Source organism: Tursiops truncatus, chromosome 8 (genome assembly GCF_011762595.2).
Source record: "Tursiops truncatus isolate mTurTru1 chromosome 8, mTurTru1.mat.Y, whole genome shotgun sequence".
NCBI lineage: Eukaryota > Metazoa > Chordata > Mammalia > Artiodactyla > Delphinidae > Tursiops > Tursiops truncatus.
In genome coordinates this window covers 78,631,601-78,649,080 of record NC_047041.1, presented here as the reverse complement: position 1 = coordinate 78,649,080, position 17,480 = coordinate 78,631,601, and the positions used below count along the sequence as shown (strand labels likewise).

The 17,480-nt window shown below is 33.4% G+C and overlaps 1 protein-coding gene across 2 annotated transcripts in view; it reads left to right on the top strand.

Moving 5' to 3' along the window:
• The window catches only part of KIF18A (kinesin family member 18A), an 80,320-nt gene that overhangs the window by 39,210 nt on the left and 23,630 nt on the right, over positions 1-17,480 (top strand). For both annotated transcript variants that reach the window (XM_019948502.3, XM_073808723.1), the window contains 2 exons: positions 366-487; positions 7,426-7,661. In XM_019948502.3, the coding sequence (XP_019804061.1) occupies positions 366-487; positions 7,426-7,661 (358 nt within the window). The remainder of the gene's footprint in view (positions 1-365; positions 488-7,425; positions 7,662-17,480) is intronic.

The window sequence follows — 17,480 nt, the reverse complement described above, 5'->3', positions numbered from 1 at the left end:
AGAATGTCCATCTTTAAATGTGAAGCTTAGGAAAAGCCTCCCTGAAGAAATGACATTTAAGCAAAAATGGGCCATATTCATGTACTTTCAAAGTATTATGAACAAGTTGGATAGACCAAGAAACTGTCACTATAGTAAAATTTGTTCTGAGTTCCTGATGTTCAGTTTCTGAGGAAATTTGAAACTTGTAAGTCATAGACCACCTGTACCAGAACACTTGTTTTTCAAATTGTTCCTAAACATACCACTTCATATTTTTAAGAATTAAAACTATTGACACCAATATAAAATAAGTTTTATTAAAATTGATTTAATTTTAACATTTTTAAATGAATCTGAGGTATAGTGTGTCTTGTTTTCCCCAGGAACTCAATAAAGAACTTCATTGCCACCATTTGCACCTCCAGAACAAAGATTTGAAAACACAAATTAAACATATGATGGATCTAGCTTGTCTTCAAGAACAGCAACACAGGCAGACGGAGGCGTAAGTACATGGATTTACCTGTTCTAAAAATTTTAATACTATAGACCTAAGGAACCTGAAGCATAGAAGTTTAGTTTTCCATTGCCAGAAAATTTAATTTTATCCAGTACAAGGTACATATTTTTTATTAAGTGTCTGCCAGCATCAGAAATCATGCAGAGTTAGAAAACACCGAGAAAGTATAAAGGATGTTGTTCTTCTCCTCTAACTAAGTTTTTATAGTGCTTTATAGTTTTGAAAACATTTTTTAATTTATTATTTTTATGTAATATATGTCATGTAATACAAAATTTCAAAGATGCCTCTACAGTGAAAGAGTCTGTCTTCTACCTGTCCTCTAGCCATCCTTGTCCCCTCCTAGAAACTACTACTATTAATACCAACTGAATTTTTAAGTAGACAGTTTTTAAGCATTCATAATTCCAGAATGATTTTTTGCTATCATTAAAATGAAGTTATTAAAAGAGTATATTTTTTAACATCATGTCCCAAGTTTTACGTGATGCTATAGTAGCTCTTTCATGCTCTCTCTACTAACTCAGTAGTAACACCTTTTAATTTTTGAAACGTAATAGTAAAAAAGTATAACTTGATCTTTTATTTTTATTACCTTGGATATGTCAGTCAACTCCTTAGGTGTCACTTTCATGCTCTGTAAAAATGAGAAATTTATTTCTCTAAGAGCTTTCTGCCAATCTAAAATTCTACTGGAGTTCTTCTAGTGTTCTCAAATAACTGGTAATTAATTTTCCATACTTTTAATTTAAAGGAAATTATATTAGCATAGTTATTTTTTAAAAGAATAAGAAAAAGGGAAGGAAAAACTTTAGGGAAATATTATCCTGTGGATAGAAGCTCACCCCATACTTTCTATATTTATACCTAGAGCATACATTGAACATTCATTTACTTGTACTCACACCACCTGCAAGAGTTAAAGTTATCAAAGAAACATTAATTTATTTTGACCATACTGTATTTGATATACCATACAAATAGATTAATATATTTAAGATACATTTTTGCCTCAAAATGGGCAAAAAGATTTCTAACTTTGAAAATTGGTGAACCAGAGCATTACAGAGGCAATACAATATAGTAGAAAGAGTATGAGTTTTAGAGTTGGTCTTGAATTCTAGTTTATATGAGCACTATAACCTTGCATAAATTATTTTACCTCACTAACCCTTAGTTTTCTTATATGTTAAATTATACTTTCCTTATAACAATTTTAAAAGGATTAAATAACAAAAAATAATGGGTGTGATGAACTGTCTTAGCCTGAGCTTATAGAGTGGAAACAAACAAAAAAGAAAAGATTTAGTATATATTCAGAGTGCTGAAAGAAAAAAATTTTCAACCAATAAGACTACCTCGCAAAGTTATCATTCAGAGTTGAAGAAGAAATAAAAGAGTTTTCCACACAAGCAAGAGCTAAAGGAGTTCATCAATCACTTATAAAGCTAGTATGAAGGTTGAAAGAAGAAAGTAGTAAAAATAACTAACTACAATAATTCCTTAAGGAATACACAAGATAAAAAGATATAAAATATAACGTCAAAAACATAAAATGTGGTGGGGGATGAAAACGTAGACCTTCAGAATGCATTCGAATTTAAGTGGCTACCAGCTTTAAATAGACTGTTATAAATTTGTTGTTATATGTAAGCCTCATGGAAACTTCCAAGCAAAAACCTATAGTAGAGGGCTTCCCTGGTGGCGCAGTGGTTGAGAGTCCACCTGCCAATGCAGGGGACATGGGTTCGTGCCCCAGTCCGGGAAGATCCCACATGCCACAGAGCGGCTGGGCCCGTGAGCCATGGCCGCTGAGCCTGCGCGTCCAGAGCCTGTGCTCCGCAACGGGAGAGGCCACAACAGTGAGAGGCCCTCGTACCACAAAAAAACCTAGAGTAGGTGCACAAAAAATAATAAGAAAGGAATTAAGCATGCCACTAAAGACAGTCATCAAACCACAAAGGAAGAGAACAAGAGAAGAAAGGAATGGAGGAACTACCAAACAGCCAAAAAAGAATTAATAAAATGGCAGTAAGTACATACCTGTTAATAATTACTTTACATGTAAATGTACTAAATGCTCCAGTCGAAAGACAGAGTGGCTGAATGGATATAAAAACAAGCCCCATCTATATGCTGCCTACAAGAGACTCATTTCAGACATAAAGACAATTCACGGACTGAAAGTTAAGGGATGGAAAAAGGTATCCCATGCAAATGGAAACCAAAAGAAAGCTGGGGTAGCTATACTTATATCAGACAAAATAGGTTTTAAAACAAAGACTGTAATAAGAGACAAAGATCAGCATTACATAATGATAAAGGAGGTCAATCCAACAAGAGGATATAACATTTGTAAATATTTATGCACCTGACATAGGAGAACCTAAATATATAAAGCAAATATTAATAGACATAATGAGAAATAGACAGCAATACAGTAAGAATAAGGGACTTTAATACCCCACTCACATCAATGGATGGGTCATCCAGACAGAAAATCAATAAGGAAACATCTTCCTTAAACAACATGTTACAGTAGACAAACTTTACAGATATATAAAGAACATTCCATACAAAAGCCACTGAATATACATTCTTCTAAACTGCACATGTGACATTCTCCAGGATAGATCATATCTTAGGCCACAAAATAAGTCTTAACAGATCTAAGAAGACTGAAATCATATTAAGCATATTTTCTGACCACAGTGGTATAAAACTAGAAATGATTCCAAAAAGAAAACTGGAAATTTTACAAACAAGTGATTAAACAACATGCTACTGAACAACCAGTTCATCAAAGAAGAAATCAAAAGCAAAATCAAAAAATAGACAAATAGAAAAACAAGAATAAAGCCCAAAGTTAGTAGTAGGAAGGAAATAGCACAGCTTGGAGCAGAAATAAATGAAATAGAGACTAAAATACAACAAAAAAGATCAATGAAACCAAGAGCTGCTTCTTTGAAAAGATAAAATTGACAAACCTTTATCTAGACTCATGCAGAAAAACAGAGAGAAGGCTCAGATAAATAAAATCAGAAGTAAAAGTGGAGATGTTACAACTGATACTACACAAATACAAAGGATCCTTAGAGACTACTACAATTATATAGCAACAAATTGGACAACCTAGAAATGGATAAATTGCTAGAAATATACAACCTACCAAGACTAAATCATGAAGAAATAAGAAATCTGAACAGACAAATTACTAGTAAGGAGATTGAATTAGTACTTAAAAACGTTCCTACAAGCAAAAGTTCAGGACCAGATGGCTTTACTGGTTAATTCTATCAAACATTCAAAGAAAAGTTAATACCAATTCTTCTCAAACTCTTTCAATTAAAAAACAGAAGAGGAGGGAACACTTCCAAACTCATTTATAGGCTAGCATTACCCTGACACCAAAGCCAGACAAGGATAGAACAAGAGAAGAAAATTTCAGGCCAATATCCCTGATGAACATAGATGCAAAAATCCTCAACAAAATATTAGCAAACCAAATTGACCAATACAATACTTTAAAAGGATCATACACCACAATCAAGTGGGGTTTATTCCAGAGATGCAAGGATAGTTCAGCATCTGCAAATCAATCAGTGTGATAACAAAATGAAGGATAAGGCATCATGTGATCATCTCAATAGATGCAGGAAAAGCATGTGACAAAATTTAATATCCATTTATGATTAAACTTGCAACAAAGTGATTATAGAGGGAACATACTTCAACATAATAAAGACCATATATGACATGCCAACAGCTAACATCATACTCAGTGGTGAAAAGCTGAAAAGCTTTTCCTCTAAGATCAGGAAGAAGACAAAGATGCCCACTCTTGCCACTTTTATTCAACACGTACACACTACTGTATATAAAATAGATAACTAATAAGAACCTACTGTATATCACAGGGAACTCTATTCAATATTCTGTAATGACCTACATGGGAAAAGAATCTAAAAAATAGTGGATATATGTATATGTATAACTCATTCACTCTGCTGAACAGCAGAAACTAACATAACATTTTAAATCAACTATACCCCAATAAAAATTAACTTTAAAAAAAAATAGTATTAGAAGTCCCAGCCACAGCAGTCAGACAAGAAAAAGAAATAAAAGGCATCTAAATTCAAAAGGAAGGAGTAAAACTGTCACTTTTGCCAATGACATGATATTATAAACAGAAAACTCTGAGGACACAACCAAAAAACTATTAGAATAAACAAATTCAGTAAAGTTGCAGGATACAAAAGTCAATATACAGAAATCTATTGTGTTTCTATACACTAATAGCAAACTATCAAAAAGGAAATTGAGAAAACAATTCCATTACAATTGCACCAAAAAGAATAAAATACCTAGGAATAAATTTAACCAAGGAGGGGAAAGAAAACTGAAAACTATAAGACATTCATGAAAGAAATTGAAGAAGACACAAATAAATGGAAATATATTCCATGCTTATGGATTGGAAGAATTAGTATTGTTACAATGTCCATACTACCCAAAGCAATCTACAGACTTAGAACAATTCCTATCAATACTCACTGGCATTTTTCACAGAACTAGAACAAACAATTCTAAAATTTGTGTGGAACCACAAAAGACTCCAAATAACCAAAGCATTCTTGAGAAAGACAAAGTGTGAGGGACCACACTCCCAATTTAAAACTATACTACAAAACAATAGTAATCAAAACAGTATAGTACTGGCACAAAAGCAGACACATAGATCAATGGAACAGAATAGAGAGCCCAGAAATAATCCCATGCATATATGATCAATTAATTTACAACAAAGGTGCCAAGAATATACAATAGGGAATGGATAGTCTCTTCAATAAATGGTGCTGGGAAAAGTGCACAGCAACAAGCCAAAGGATATCTTACACCATACACACAATTGTATCAACTCAAAATAGATTGAAAACTTGTACGTAAGATCTGAAACCATAAAACCCTGAGTAGAAAACATAGGCAGGTAAAAATAACTGTCATATAATACAGCAGTTCCACTTCTGGGTATTTATTCAAAGAAAATGAAAACACTAACACAAAATATAAAGCACACCTGTGTTCATTGCTACAAAAACAAAACCCAAGTTTATAGATACAGAGAACAGATTATACAGGTTGGTGGTGGGGTGTTGGGGGCAGGGATGGGGAATTGGTCGAGGGAGTCACAAAGTACAAACTTCCAGTTATTAAGTAAATCATGGAGATGTAATGTACAGCATGGCAACTATGGTTAATAATACTGTACTGCATATTTGAAAGTTGCCAAGAAAGTAGATCTTAAAAGTTCTCATCAGAAGAAAAAGAATTCTGTGACAGATGTTAACTAGACTTATTGTGATGATCATTTTGCAATATATATCAATATCGAGTCCAAAAACTTAAAAATAAATTTATGAATGCATAAATACATACAAACATACATACATGCACACATATATACATAAATAACATATGTCCAGGTCCCTGAGACCACCTCCATGTTTGATAATTACTAGGATGACTCACAGAACCCATCGTATAGTTGACTCCATAGTTATGATTTATTAGAGTAAAAGCATACAAAACAAAATTAGCAAAAGGCAAAGGTGAATGGGGCAAAGAACAAAGGAAACCAGTTAGTTGTAAGCTTTCAAGTGTCCTCATCCAGTGGGCCCACACAGTTGTGCTTAAGTTCTCCAGAAAAAAGTTGTAATGACCCATGTGAAATGATGTCTACTTTGGAATCTCGTTAGGCTGACACTTAGTGTCCTGGATTTTTATTGGGAGCTGGTTGAATAGGCGCCCTGTGCCTAGCAGGGTGAATCAAAATTCTAGACTTTCCAAAAGGAAAGCAGTTGTAAATAACTGTTTTTATTGACTTTCTGATTAATGACTTTTCCCTACAATTGTTACCTACTTGGCTTAAATGGCATACTCCCCACTATCACCAAAAAGAAAAATGTCACAGACTATTTGTACTGCTATCTAAATATTTAAGATTCTTAGTTAATAAAGTAGTTATTTCCTTAAGTGTTAAAATTAGTGCCTATTCTTTTCCCACTGCCCTATTCCTACTTCAGATGGTTCTATTCTTCTGGATGTTATGAGTCAGCTGGAACACCAGGACTAAGTCATTTCAAGATTATTCATGTTGTTTGATGTCTTCATTGATATAAAAGTTAGGAACCACTTATAACTTTTAGTTCTGGCATTTCTTCAGTGAACACTCTTCATGGAGGTCTAATACATAAAAAGATGCATTTAGTACTGCTCTGATTGACAGCAATAGGCGAGATTTTGAATCAGAGCCAAGAATCCAATGCCCCGTCATTTTCCTATACCCACCATACTTTTCCACAATTCTTCCTTCGAATGGCTTTGAAAGCTATTGCTTTAGCTCATGAAGAGCTAACTTCAAGGAAAGTTGACTTTTGTTCATTTTTTATTTTTTAAATCTTATATACCTAAATTGACCTTCATCGTTTGACAGTGTATTAATATTTCATTTCAATCTCATAGTATTTAATAACAATAACAACACTATTTTTGATTTGTAAACCACATTATGCTTTGCATAGTTCTGAAAACAATCTCCTATTGAAAGTAGTGGCTGTCCAGTTGTACCCCACATTATAGAGGAGAAACCTCAGGTAGTGCCTTATCCAAGGTCATATAGAAGCAAGTGAAGACTTGCTGAGACTACAGCCTGGTGCTTGTAATTCCCATCCAACATTCTTTCCAATCTATACTTAGTGTATTAAGAATATTTGAGGTATTTGATTGAAATATTCTAAAGGAAAATATGTACAGGGAACCATTTTAATCATCTGCTATTACTTTGGATGTTGCATAGAACCATAATAATGTATTTAAAATTTAGTATTTATCTTTCTTTTCTTGTCACCTTCTGTATGCAGAGTATTGAATGCTTTACTTCCAGCCCTAAGAAAACAGTATTGTGCATTAAAAGAATCTGGCCTGTTAAATGCTACTTTTGAGTCTGACTTCAAAGAAATTGAACATTTGGTAGAGAGGAAGAAAGTGGTGGTTTGGGCTGACCAAACTACTGAACATGCAAAGCAAAATGATCTACCAGGGGTTTCTATTCTTATGAACTTTCCACAACTTGGACCAGTTCAGTCTTCTCCTTGTTGTAAGTACAGATTTTATTTCATTAAGTAAATAAACATTATTTCTAAGAAGTAGCCTCTGTTATAATATCAATCAACAGAACAGTCAGTTTTTTAGTAGGTTTGCTATTTTGTGAAAATGGGAGAATTAACTTCAGAATCATTTCAATTAACCAGTATCTTTCAAAGGTATAAGAGTAAGTATGCTTGATGTTCTAAATAATTCTAGCAGTAAAGTTATTTTATTTTACCTTTTTTTGATAAGATAATTTTACTTCCACCCTTCTTTAAATTTAACCTCTGTTAAAGACTGAAGATTATAATTAAGAATATTATATTCTGTAATACATAACAATCTTCTATGTTCTTAAGATCAGCTAACAGTGTAGAATTTACTGTTTTTCTGTTGGCAGATCACTTGATGTCTCTGCTCTCATAAAAGTGTGCATGGGACATTTTAATTGAAAAACTAACATATAATCTTGGTTTTAAAATATTCAGATTCTATAGCAGTAGAGTGCCCTCTTCAACTTTTCCCAGAACCTCAATCTTCTGTGCTATCTTAGAGATGAATGCCTATTAACAGTTTGGTTATCATTACAGTGTGTGTATAATATTTGTATTAGATAATTAACTCATTAGCTTTTGGTTACATTTCCCATGAATGCTAACATATTGTATATATATTAAACTACAACTGTTTTTATTTGTTTAGTTTATTTGAACAGTTTTAGGGTGCATACATAAAGAATCTAGCATGTTTTTTAATAGTTGTGAGAATTGATGTACCATCATTTACTTAACCATTGTTCTATTGGTGAACAGTGCATGTCAGAGAGCATGCCCATATACAGTAGTTATATGCAGTTTCACTTTCCACCATTTCAGTTACTTGCAGTAAGCTGAGGTCCAAAAATGTTAAATGGAAAATTTCAGAAATAAAAACTTTATAAATTTTAAATTGCACACTGTTCTGAGTATCATGATAAAATCTCATGCTGCCCTACTCTGTCCTTCCCAGGATGTGAATCATCTCTTTGTCCATCATATTCTTCCCATTTGTCATTTAGTAGCCATCTTGGCTATCAGATCGACTGTCACTGTGTTGCAGTGCTTGTATTTAAGTAACCATTGTTTTACTTAATAATGGCCCCAAAGTGCAAGAGTAGTGATGCTAGCAATTTGGGTTTGCCATAGAGAAGCCATAAAGAGCTTCCTTTTAAGTGAAAAGGTGAAAATTCTAGACCTAATAAGGAAAGAAAAATAAATCACGTGCTGTGGTTGCTAAAATTTATGAGAAGAGCGAATACTCTATCCATGAAGTCATGAAGAAAGAGGAAGAAATCATGTTAGTTTTGCTCTTGAACCTCAAATTGCAAAAGTTATGGCCACAATGCATGGTAAGTGCTTAGTTCAGATGGAAAAGGCATTAAATTTGTACAGAAGATATTTTGAGAGAGTGAGCCCACAGTTACAAACTTTTATTACAGTATATTGTTAGAATTGTTCTATTTTATTATTAATTGTTGTTGTTAATCTCTTACTGTGCCTAATTTATAAATTGCACTTTACCTTAGGTAGATATGTATAGGAAAAAAAAAAAACAGTAAATATATGGTTCAGTGCTATCTGCAGTTTCAGGTATCCACTGGTAGTCTTGGTATGTTTTCCCCCTTGGATAAGGGGAGACTACTGTATTCCCATGTCTGCATGTGTACTAGTTGCCTAGGAACTAATTTGCTGGGTCAGAGAACAAATAATTTTTTTTTTAATTAAAATGATCTGTCAAACTCTCCAAAAGTTTTCTTATACAAATGTTTATGAGATTTTACATTTGTTTATGTCTCATCTTTACCTTAACCCAAAGTAATAACAGCAACACTAAATTAATGTATATTCTTTTTAAATTTGCAACTCTTATTTTTAATGATGTTAATTCTTTGAAGTTTGTGGAGACTTCTTTAAAGCCCAGCATAGAGTTGGTGTAAATGTTTCAATTATGCTTTTAAAGAATATATTAAGTCAGGTCAAATTGGTTGTGTTCTTCAAATCTTGTTCTTACTGACTTATTTTTTAATTCATGTTCTATCAAATACTGAGGTGAACTATTAAAAACTTCATCTTTTACTGTGAATTTTTCCATTTATATCAGGCTTCTATTGCAATGCTAAAAAATTAATACAAACATATCAACTTAAAATAACACTGATTTATTATCTCAGAGTTCTGTAGATTGGAAGTCCAGCAGGCTCAGTTGGTTACTCTGCCTCGAGTATCACAGGCTGTAATCAAGGTGTCAGCTAGTTGGGTCTCCTATCTGGAGTTTCTGGGGGAGAATGTGCTTCAAAGCTCATGCCGGTTGTTTGCAGAATTCAATTCTGTGTGGCTGTAAGGCTGATGTCCCTGTTTTCTTGTTGGCTATTGGTCAGGCAGCTCGAATTCAGAGCAAGTCCAAACTTGCTAAAGTACCTGGCATTGTGCAGACACTCAGTTTTTAGAGGTCACCCCTATTCCCTAGCATGTGGTCCTCTTCATCACTTCATCTCCTAGCCAACAAAGGCAGGTCAAGTCATTCTCATGCTTCAGATCTCTCTTACCTTCCCTTCTGCCTCATCTCTTCTGCCTACAGTTAGAGAAAGTTTTTGCTTTTAAGCACTCATATGATTAGATTGAGCCCATCAGGTAATCTAAAATAATCTCCCTATCTTAAATTTCATAACCTCAATTACTTCTGAAGATGTATGTATCTTACTTATTTTCTTGAAGACTGTTTAGCTGGGTACAGAATTCCAGTTTGGTGTTTTATTTTAGCACTTTAAAGATATCATTTCATTATCTTCTGGTTTTTGTTGTTGCTTTTGTAGCCAGCTTTCATTCTAAGTGTTGCTCCTTTGAATATAATCTGACTTCTGGCTTCCTAAAATGTTTTCTCTTTGTCTTTGGAGTCTTAGTAGTTTTGCTATATTGTGCCTAAATGTAATTTTATTTCTACCTCTCTTACTTGGGTTCACAGGACTCTCTGAATTTGTGTCTGCATTATTTTTCAGCAGTTTCGTAAAGTTCTTAACCATTATATCTTCAAATATTGCTTCTGCCACTTTTATTCTCTTCTCTACTTCTGAGACTCCAATTATATTACATGGTACCTTCTTATTGTCTTAGCTATGACTTTTACTCTTCTGCTTTTCATTGTTTTTTCTCTTCCTGGAAATTTCTTTTCACATATTCTGTAGTTTCTCTTTTCAGCTGTGTCAAATGGTTCTTAAATCCATCAAGTTCCCTATCTCAGTTATATTTCAATTCCAGAATTTCCATTTGATTCTTTTTTTATAGTTTCCATTTCTTTGCAGAAATTCTCACTGAATACGGTGGGTGAAGTCTGTGCCTGAGAATTCCCAAGCCTAGAACCCACTGCGTCTGTTTCTGTTCTCTTTCTGCTGGATTTCTTTCATGTGCATTTCCTTGAATGCATGGTAATTTTTGTGCATCCCACATGTATTTGCAGAATCGTTTGTAGAAATCCTTTGAGGCTTCTGATAACAATGTCTTCCTCAGAGAGGATTAATATTTGCTTATTCCAGGCTCCTTTTGGCATTAGCAGTCTAAAATCATTTCAGTCCAGTTTTAGAGACTGAGATAATTTGAAACTGAACTTCAGCTTCTGCGAGGGCCTGCCTACTCCTAGTTTACCCTGTGGAGTTTAACTGTGCCCCAGCTCAAATTGGGGAGGGTTTAGGAAGAACTCCCTTTAGTAGGCACTAAATTCCGGTTCCTGCATCCCAGTCCTACAAAGCTCTCAACAATGTTACTAAGCTGTTCTGCCACCTCCAGCATCAGCAAATAACCTTGAGGGGAAAATAGCTGTAAATGCAGAGATTACTTTCCTGAGCCTTCAACTTCCTCCTGATACCTGCCTATAATTCTTCACAATCTTGTTAGCTCTCCTGTGCCTTCAAGCCTGTGTTTTTTATATTTTGTCCAGATTTTTTACTTGCCTTCAGTAGAGAGGTTGCTCTGAATTACCTAGGTCTCTTATTATTAGGTTTCCTATACTGTATCTTTACATTAAGATGACAGGCAAGTTGGGGTTATATGTATATTCTTTTTCTCTTAATAAAGCATTATCTTCATCAGAAGTGACCTCGTTGAGATCATTAGAAGGAAAACTTAAGATTTTTTTCAGATTCTCTCATACCTTTGGGGCCTTGATTCTTTATTTATAGTGCATTCAAGATGTTGGAGAGGAAATAGAGTTTTAACACCAAGATTAAGAAATACTGACCACCTGCTATGTGATGATCATTATCCCTTATTTAAAAATCTGTATTTCACTTACAGTGTAATTGCGTAGACTATACTTGTCAACAGTAAAACAAAACATTTATTTGGTTCTGAATTCTTTTTCGCAACATATTCAAAAGGAAAGACTATTGAGGTTATGTTACCTTTTATAATCATGAACTTTCTTCTGAAAATGTATCAGAAGGCGGGTTTTGTTTTTATTATGTTTTGTTCTTACTTTATTATTTTAATATTCAAGTGATTTTATACATTAACTATTTGCTTAGTATGTCTTGTTCATTCCATGAATTATGTATGTTATATTCATTATGAAGAGAGAGTCAAAGATGAATAACAGGGAAGGGGTATAAAGTGAGTACATTTATAAATGTTTATTTTTCTTAGTCTTAGAATATTGAAGTAGTTCATTTTAAAAAGTAAATAGTGAAATTTACTCTTGAATTTCTAAAGACACGAAGCAATAGCCAAATAGCATATATTGCTAAAATTTATCAATAAATAGTCTTAACAAATTTTAGAAGTAAAATTCAACTAAAGCAAAACATGAGTCAAATGTCTCATTCATTTTAAGCTTATACATGTGCGACTGACTTTTTTCCTATACTCCTGTAATGTCAACTGGTTTTGTTGTTAAATTTCAAAATTACTAAATGCTGTGGGGTTTGAATATTTTATTTCTGGTGCTTTAAAAAGTATTTACTAGATCAGCTACATTCTTTGTATTTAAAACACACACACTGTGTTTTTAAAAATCTGATGAGATTAACTATAATTGATATAATCTGTACTCTGTTGTTAGGAATTTAGGTTAATAAATTTTCATTATTGTAAATAATATTGTAGTGAGCAAATATATACATTTATCCTGGTGCTCATGCCTGATTACCCCTATGATAAACTCCTAGAAGTGGAATTTCTGGCTCAAGAAATCTACACTTCTTTAAAAGTTTCTAATATATATTGCTAAGTAACTTCTCCCTCTCCTATATGGTTGTACCAATTTTAACTCCCATGAACAGTGTAAGAAAATGAGCTCCTTGATTCTCCAAGTGGGGAGGTTGTTAGTAAAGGGGCTGGAATGGTGAACCCGAGCACCAGGAGATGAATACATGAGGTGCGTTTTAGAAACCTTTCCCAATCACACCGTGTACCATCCTCTGGGTTTCCCATGCATGTTTTAGCTGTAGGAAGATTCCCCTGAACCTGGAGATTGGGAACCCATGGAATGGGTACCATGCAGTATTACTTTAAAGGGTCTGCATTTGCTCACCCAACTTCACCAATCCTCTCAGCCCCAAGAGTGTCCAGACTTATGTCTCATCCAGGTGTGGGTCTAGATGTGGTCAATCCAGGTTGCATCACAGCCCCTGAACGAATTTTGTAAGAATTTCTCTCTCTTTCACTGTCTTTGTTTTTCGGGGTTTTTTTGTTTGTTTGTTTGTTTTTTGTAATTTATTTTTATTATGGGGTTTAGCTGATTTTCAATGCTGTGTTTATGCCACTTTACACCCAGTTGATTCACTTACAGAGAGATATCAATAAATACTTTTTAAGATTAAAAAAGAAAAAAGAAAATGAGCTCCTTTTAGCTTCACCAGCTGTTGCTGTTAAAATATTTTTAATTTTTAGAAAATCATTTTCAAACACACATAGAAATACAAAGAAAACTATAATGAGCGTCATGTTCTGTACCTATCACCTAACTTTAAGAATTATCTCATGGCTAGTCTTGAGAACCCCATCTGCTTTCCTCCACCCCATCTATATCTACACTGGATTATTTTGAAGGAAAACTCAGGCAACATATCATTTCTTCCATTTATCTTAGTGTCTCTAAAAGAAAACACAGTGCTCTTTTCATAACTAATGCCATCAGTGTTCAAATTTCCTCCATTGTCCCGTAAATGATTTCTTTTTATAGCTTTTTTATATCAGTATCCAGACAAGGCCCATACTTTGTCATTGGTTGGGATGTATCTATTAAATCCTTTTAAATCTGGGGTTCTCTCTCCCTCTTTTGTCTTTGCTAATTACTTATTGATTCTTTGCCACTTTAATAGTCATAAATATTATCTTCTTTCCATTTTTTCTTTGTTTACTAGTATACTTGAGTGTATTTTTTTCCATCTATTTAAGGATATATTTTCTGTGAATGACCTAGCCAATCATTTGAACATTATTTTTCACATAGTCATGTATAGCAAAAATTGTTACTTATTTACAAGAGCTTACGATATGGATGTTTATTCATTCATTCAGTAATATTTATTGAACTTTTACTGTGTGCCAGGCACTTATCTGATGGTAAGGATACCTCAAAGTACAAAGGCAGATCATGTAGAACCTTGTAGGTCATTATAAGGATATAGGCTTTTACTCTGAACTAAACGGAACTATGGCATGATCTAAGCAGAGAAGTAACATATCTTAGTCATGTTTTTATAAGATCCCTCTGGTTTCTGTGTTGAGAATAGATTGTCATATGGCAAGGGCTGAAACTTAAGACACCACTGCAATAACCCAAGTAAAAGATGGTGGTAGCTCGACCAGGTTGGTAGCAGTGGAGTTGGTGAGAAGTGGTCAGATTCTAATATATTTTGAAGGTAGAGCCAGCAGGATTTCCTGACAAATTGGATTTGGGGTGTGAGAGAAAGAAAGGGCAAAATTGACTAAGATTTCTGAACTCCGCAACTGAAAGAATCCAGTCACCTTAAAAGAGATGGTGGAGCAGGTTTATAGGGTAGAGGTGACAGAAGATTGGGAGTTCAGTTTGGAGCATTTTAAATTTGTCTAAGATACATCCAAGTGGAGATATCATGTAAGCAGTTGGATATAAGAATCTGGAGTTTAGAAGTCTGAACTGAAAGATAAATTTGAGAATTGTTAACATTTAGATGATATTTAAAGCCATAGGACTAGATGAGATCATCAAAGGATATTAACTCTTTCCTGTAAGATACATGTTGCAAGTATATTCTTCAAGTTTATCATTTACTGTTAACTTTGTTTGAGATGTCCTTTTTAATACTGAAATTTTAAACTTTTATCTAATAAAATAGCTTCATTTGTTTTTTTTTCCCCCCTGCCTTTGGAATTATTCCTCAAAAGGCCTTTTCACCTATAAGTTTTTTTAATTTTTGCTTCCATTTACTCCAGGTTTATTTTGACGTACGTTAACAGGCAAGACTCTAACTTAATTTTTTTCCAAAGAGCTAGTCATTCTTGTATAATATATTGACAGTCTGTCCTTATGGCACCATTAATTTACATACAGTAGTCATAGGTAATTCTGTTTATTGGATTTTTATCTTATTATTTTGCCTATTTGTCTATCCTAGAGCTAGTAACTATTATTTTAAAAACTAATAGTTTATAGTATTTTTTGACATATAGCAGTGCTGGTCCCCCTTTTTTATTCTTTGTTTTTAAAGTGTCCCTGACTAAGAAATGTCTGTCAGAATCATTTTTTTCTGATTCCAAGGAAGTAAAATCTTTTAAAAATTTTGTAAATTAATTTTGTCTTCACATTTTCCTACTGTCAAATCTTCTCACTCTAGAATAGTTTGCCTCTCCATATGCATACCCTCTTGTATGTTCCTCAGCAAAATTTTAGAATTTTCTTCATATATGTCTTATATATTTGTTAATTAAAGATATCCTTAGTTTTTATATTTTTGTTATATAGACTAATTTTATTTTTCTTATATTAATAAGCCTATATTACTTCTTATTCAAGAAGAAATTAACTTTTTTAATTTTGTTAATTTTAATACTTTACCAATGTCAGTACTTAATTTTGGGATAGATATTTATTTGACTTAAAATCTTTGCTTCCAAACTACATGTCTGTTGACTTGGAGTAAAACATGCACCTATTTTGGGTCTGGAAAACAGAGAAAGCACTCACTGAGTGCCATGCAGGGTGGGGATGCCGGCAGCAGGGTTTAATTATGGAACTGATAAAATTTCTGACATTAAATGAAAAGTCAAGATTTCCTCATTACCCATCTGGAAACTCACATTTAGTAATATTTCTGTCTCTAACCTTTCCTTTTCTTAAATTTTGCACCCCATGTCAGTGATTTTATCTTAGAGTACAATAAAAGATACTAGTAGAACCAGTTTCTTATAGTACAGATATTCTGATTGAATACAGGGTTCTTATGGAAGTTTGTTTCCCCTGTAATTACTTGAATACAAAGATGTTTCATTTTATAAAAAAGATCTCTATACTAATTCCTCGTATAATAAATATGAAGCAGCAAAATGCTTACAAACTGAATCTTTCATATATCTTCCCATTTGGCAACAAAATTTAATCAGTGCCAATAGACAATGAAAGTCTTTTTTGAAGCCCTAAATACATTTCGTTTGGCCCTTAGTCTCCTTGTACACAAGGCATTGTTCAGTTATTCACCTGTAACTGCAAATATTACTGTAAATTAAAAGGTTCTTTGCATTGTCGTTTTCTTTTTTCCCATCTTACATAAGCATGAATACTAGGAAAATGAGACTGAGAGGAAAACATGGTATCTGCTATTTCCCACGGAGACAGGTTTCAAAAGGTTATGGTTGATTTATTACTCAGAATGCTGGATTAATTTAAAGGACTGTAACAGTTCTTAAAATGTATTCTCTCTTTGTGATATTCGTAAATAGCTGATATTATCTCTGTAGGCATTAATTACTACAATAACCACAATAGTGTCTTATGAATACATTATAAAATGTTTATTATTTTGGTTAATTCACTAGTACCTTAAGGTTATTTATCTTTTAAATAGTTAAAATTCATTCACCTGTACATTTGCATCTGCAAATTCCGTGAGTCACAAGGCTGTTAAAAAGAATCCAGATTTATGATTAGTACAGTAATTGTACCAATCACTTGTAGCCTAGAAGTGTTTATTGAAATGCATATATTAATATTTGATTTCACTTTAGAACTTTGCCAACTAATTTTAACTTAGCATAGTTTCCCAAAATACTTGCTCACGTACTTATTAACATGAGAGCTAGCAAAAGAAAAATCCTTGCCATCATTTTGTACCAAACCTCAATTAGATCTAATCCCATTCATCAGTGTCTCCCTGTCATGAACCCTACTTTGCAGCCTGTGACTCATGTTTGCTAAATACTGCATTCTGCTTTTTACACTAACGTACAGCTCTGTAAATCTTTTAACATTTGCAGTCTTAAGCTTTTGATAAATTAGTTCCCCTGGGTAAAATCATTCAGGACACATGATATGGCACATCAAAAATGACCCCAGAAGGCCTGCCCATTGTTTAAGAGGGGGATTTTTAACTCATTAGTGATAAATTATCTAGTTTCTCTATTTAGAGGAACCATCTGTGGAATATTTCAAAAAGCTGAAAAATAAATATAGACCCCTCCTACCTAAGAAACCACATGAAATTGCCAGTTAGTACTTGTGTTTTAGAGATTTATTTAAACAGAGAATAGAGTGATGATTCTTAATTCAGTTTATTTTAAAACATTTTGAGAAGATTTGATGTAAGAAATGAATAATTATAGTG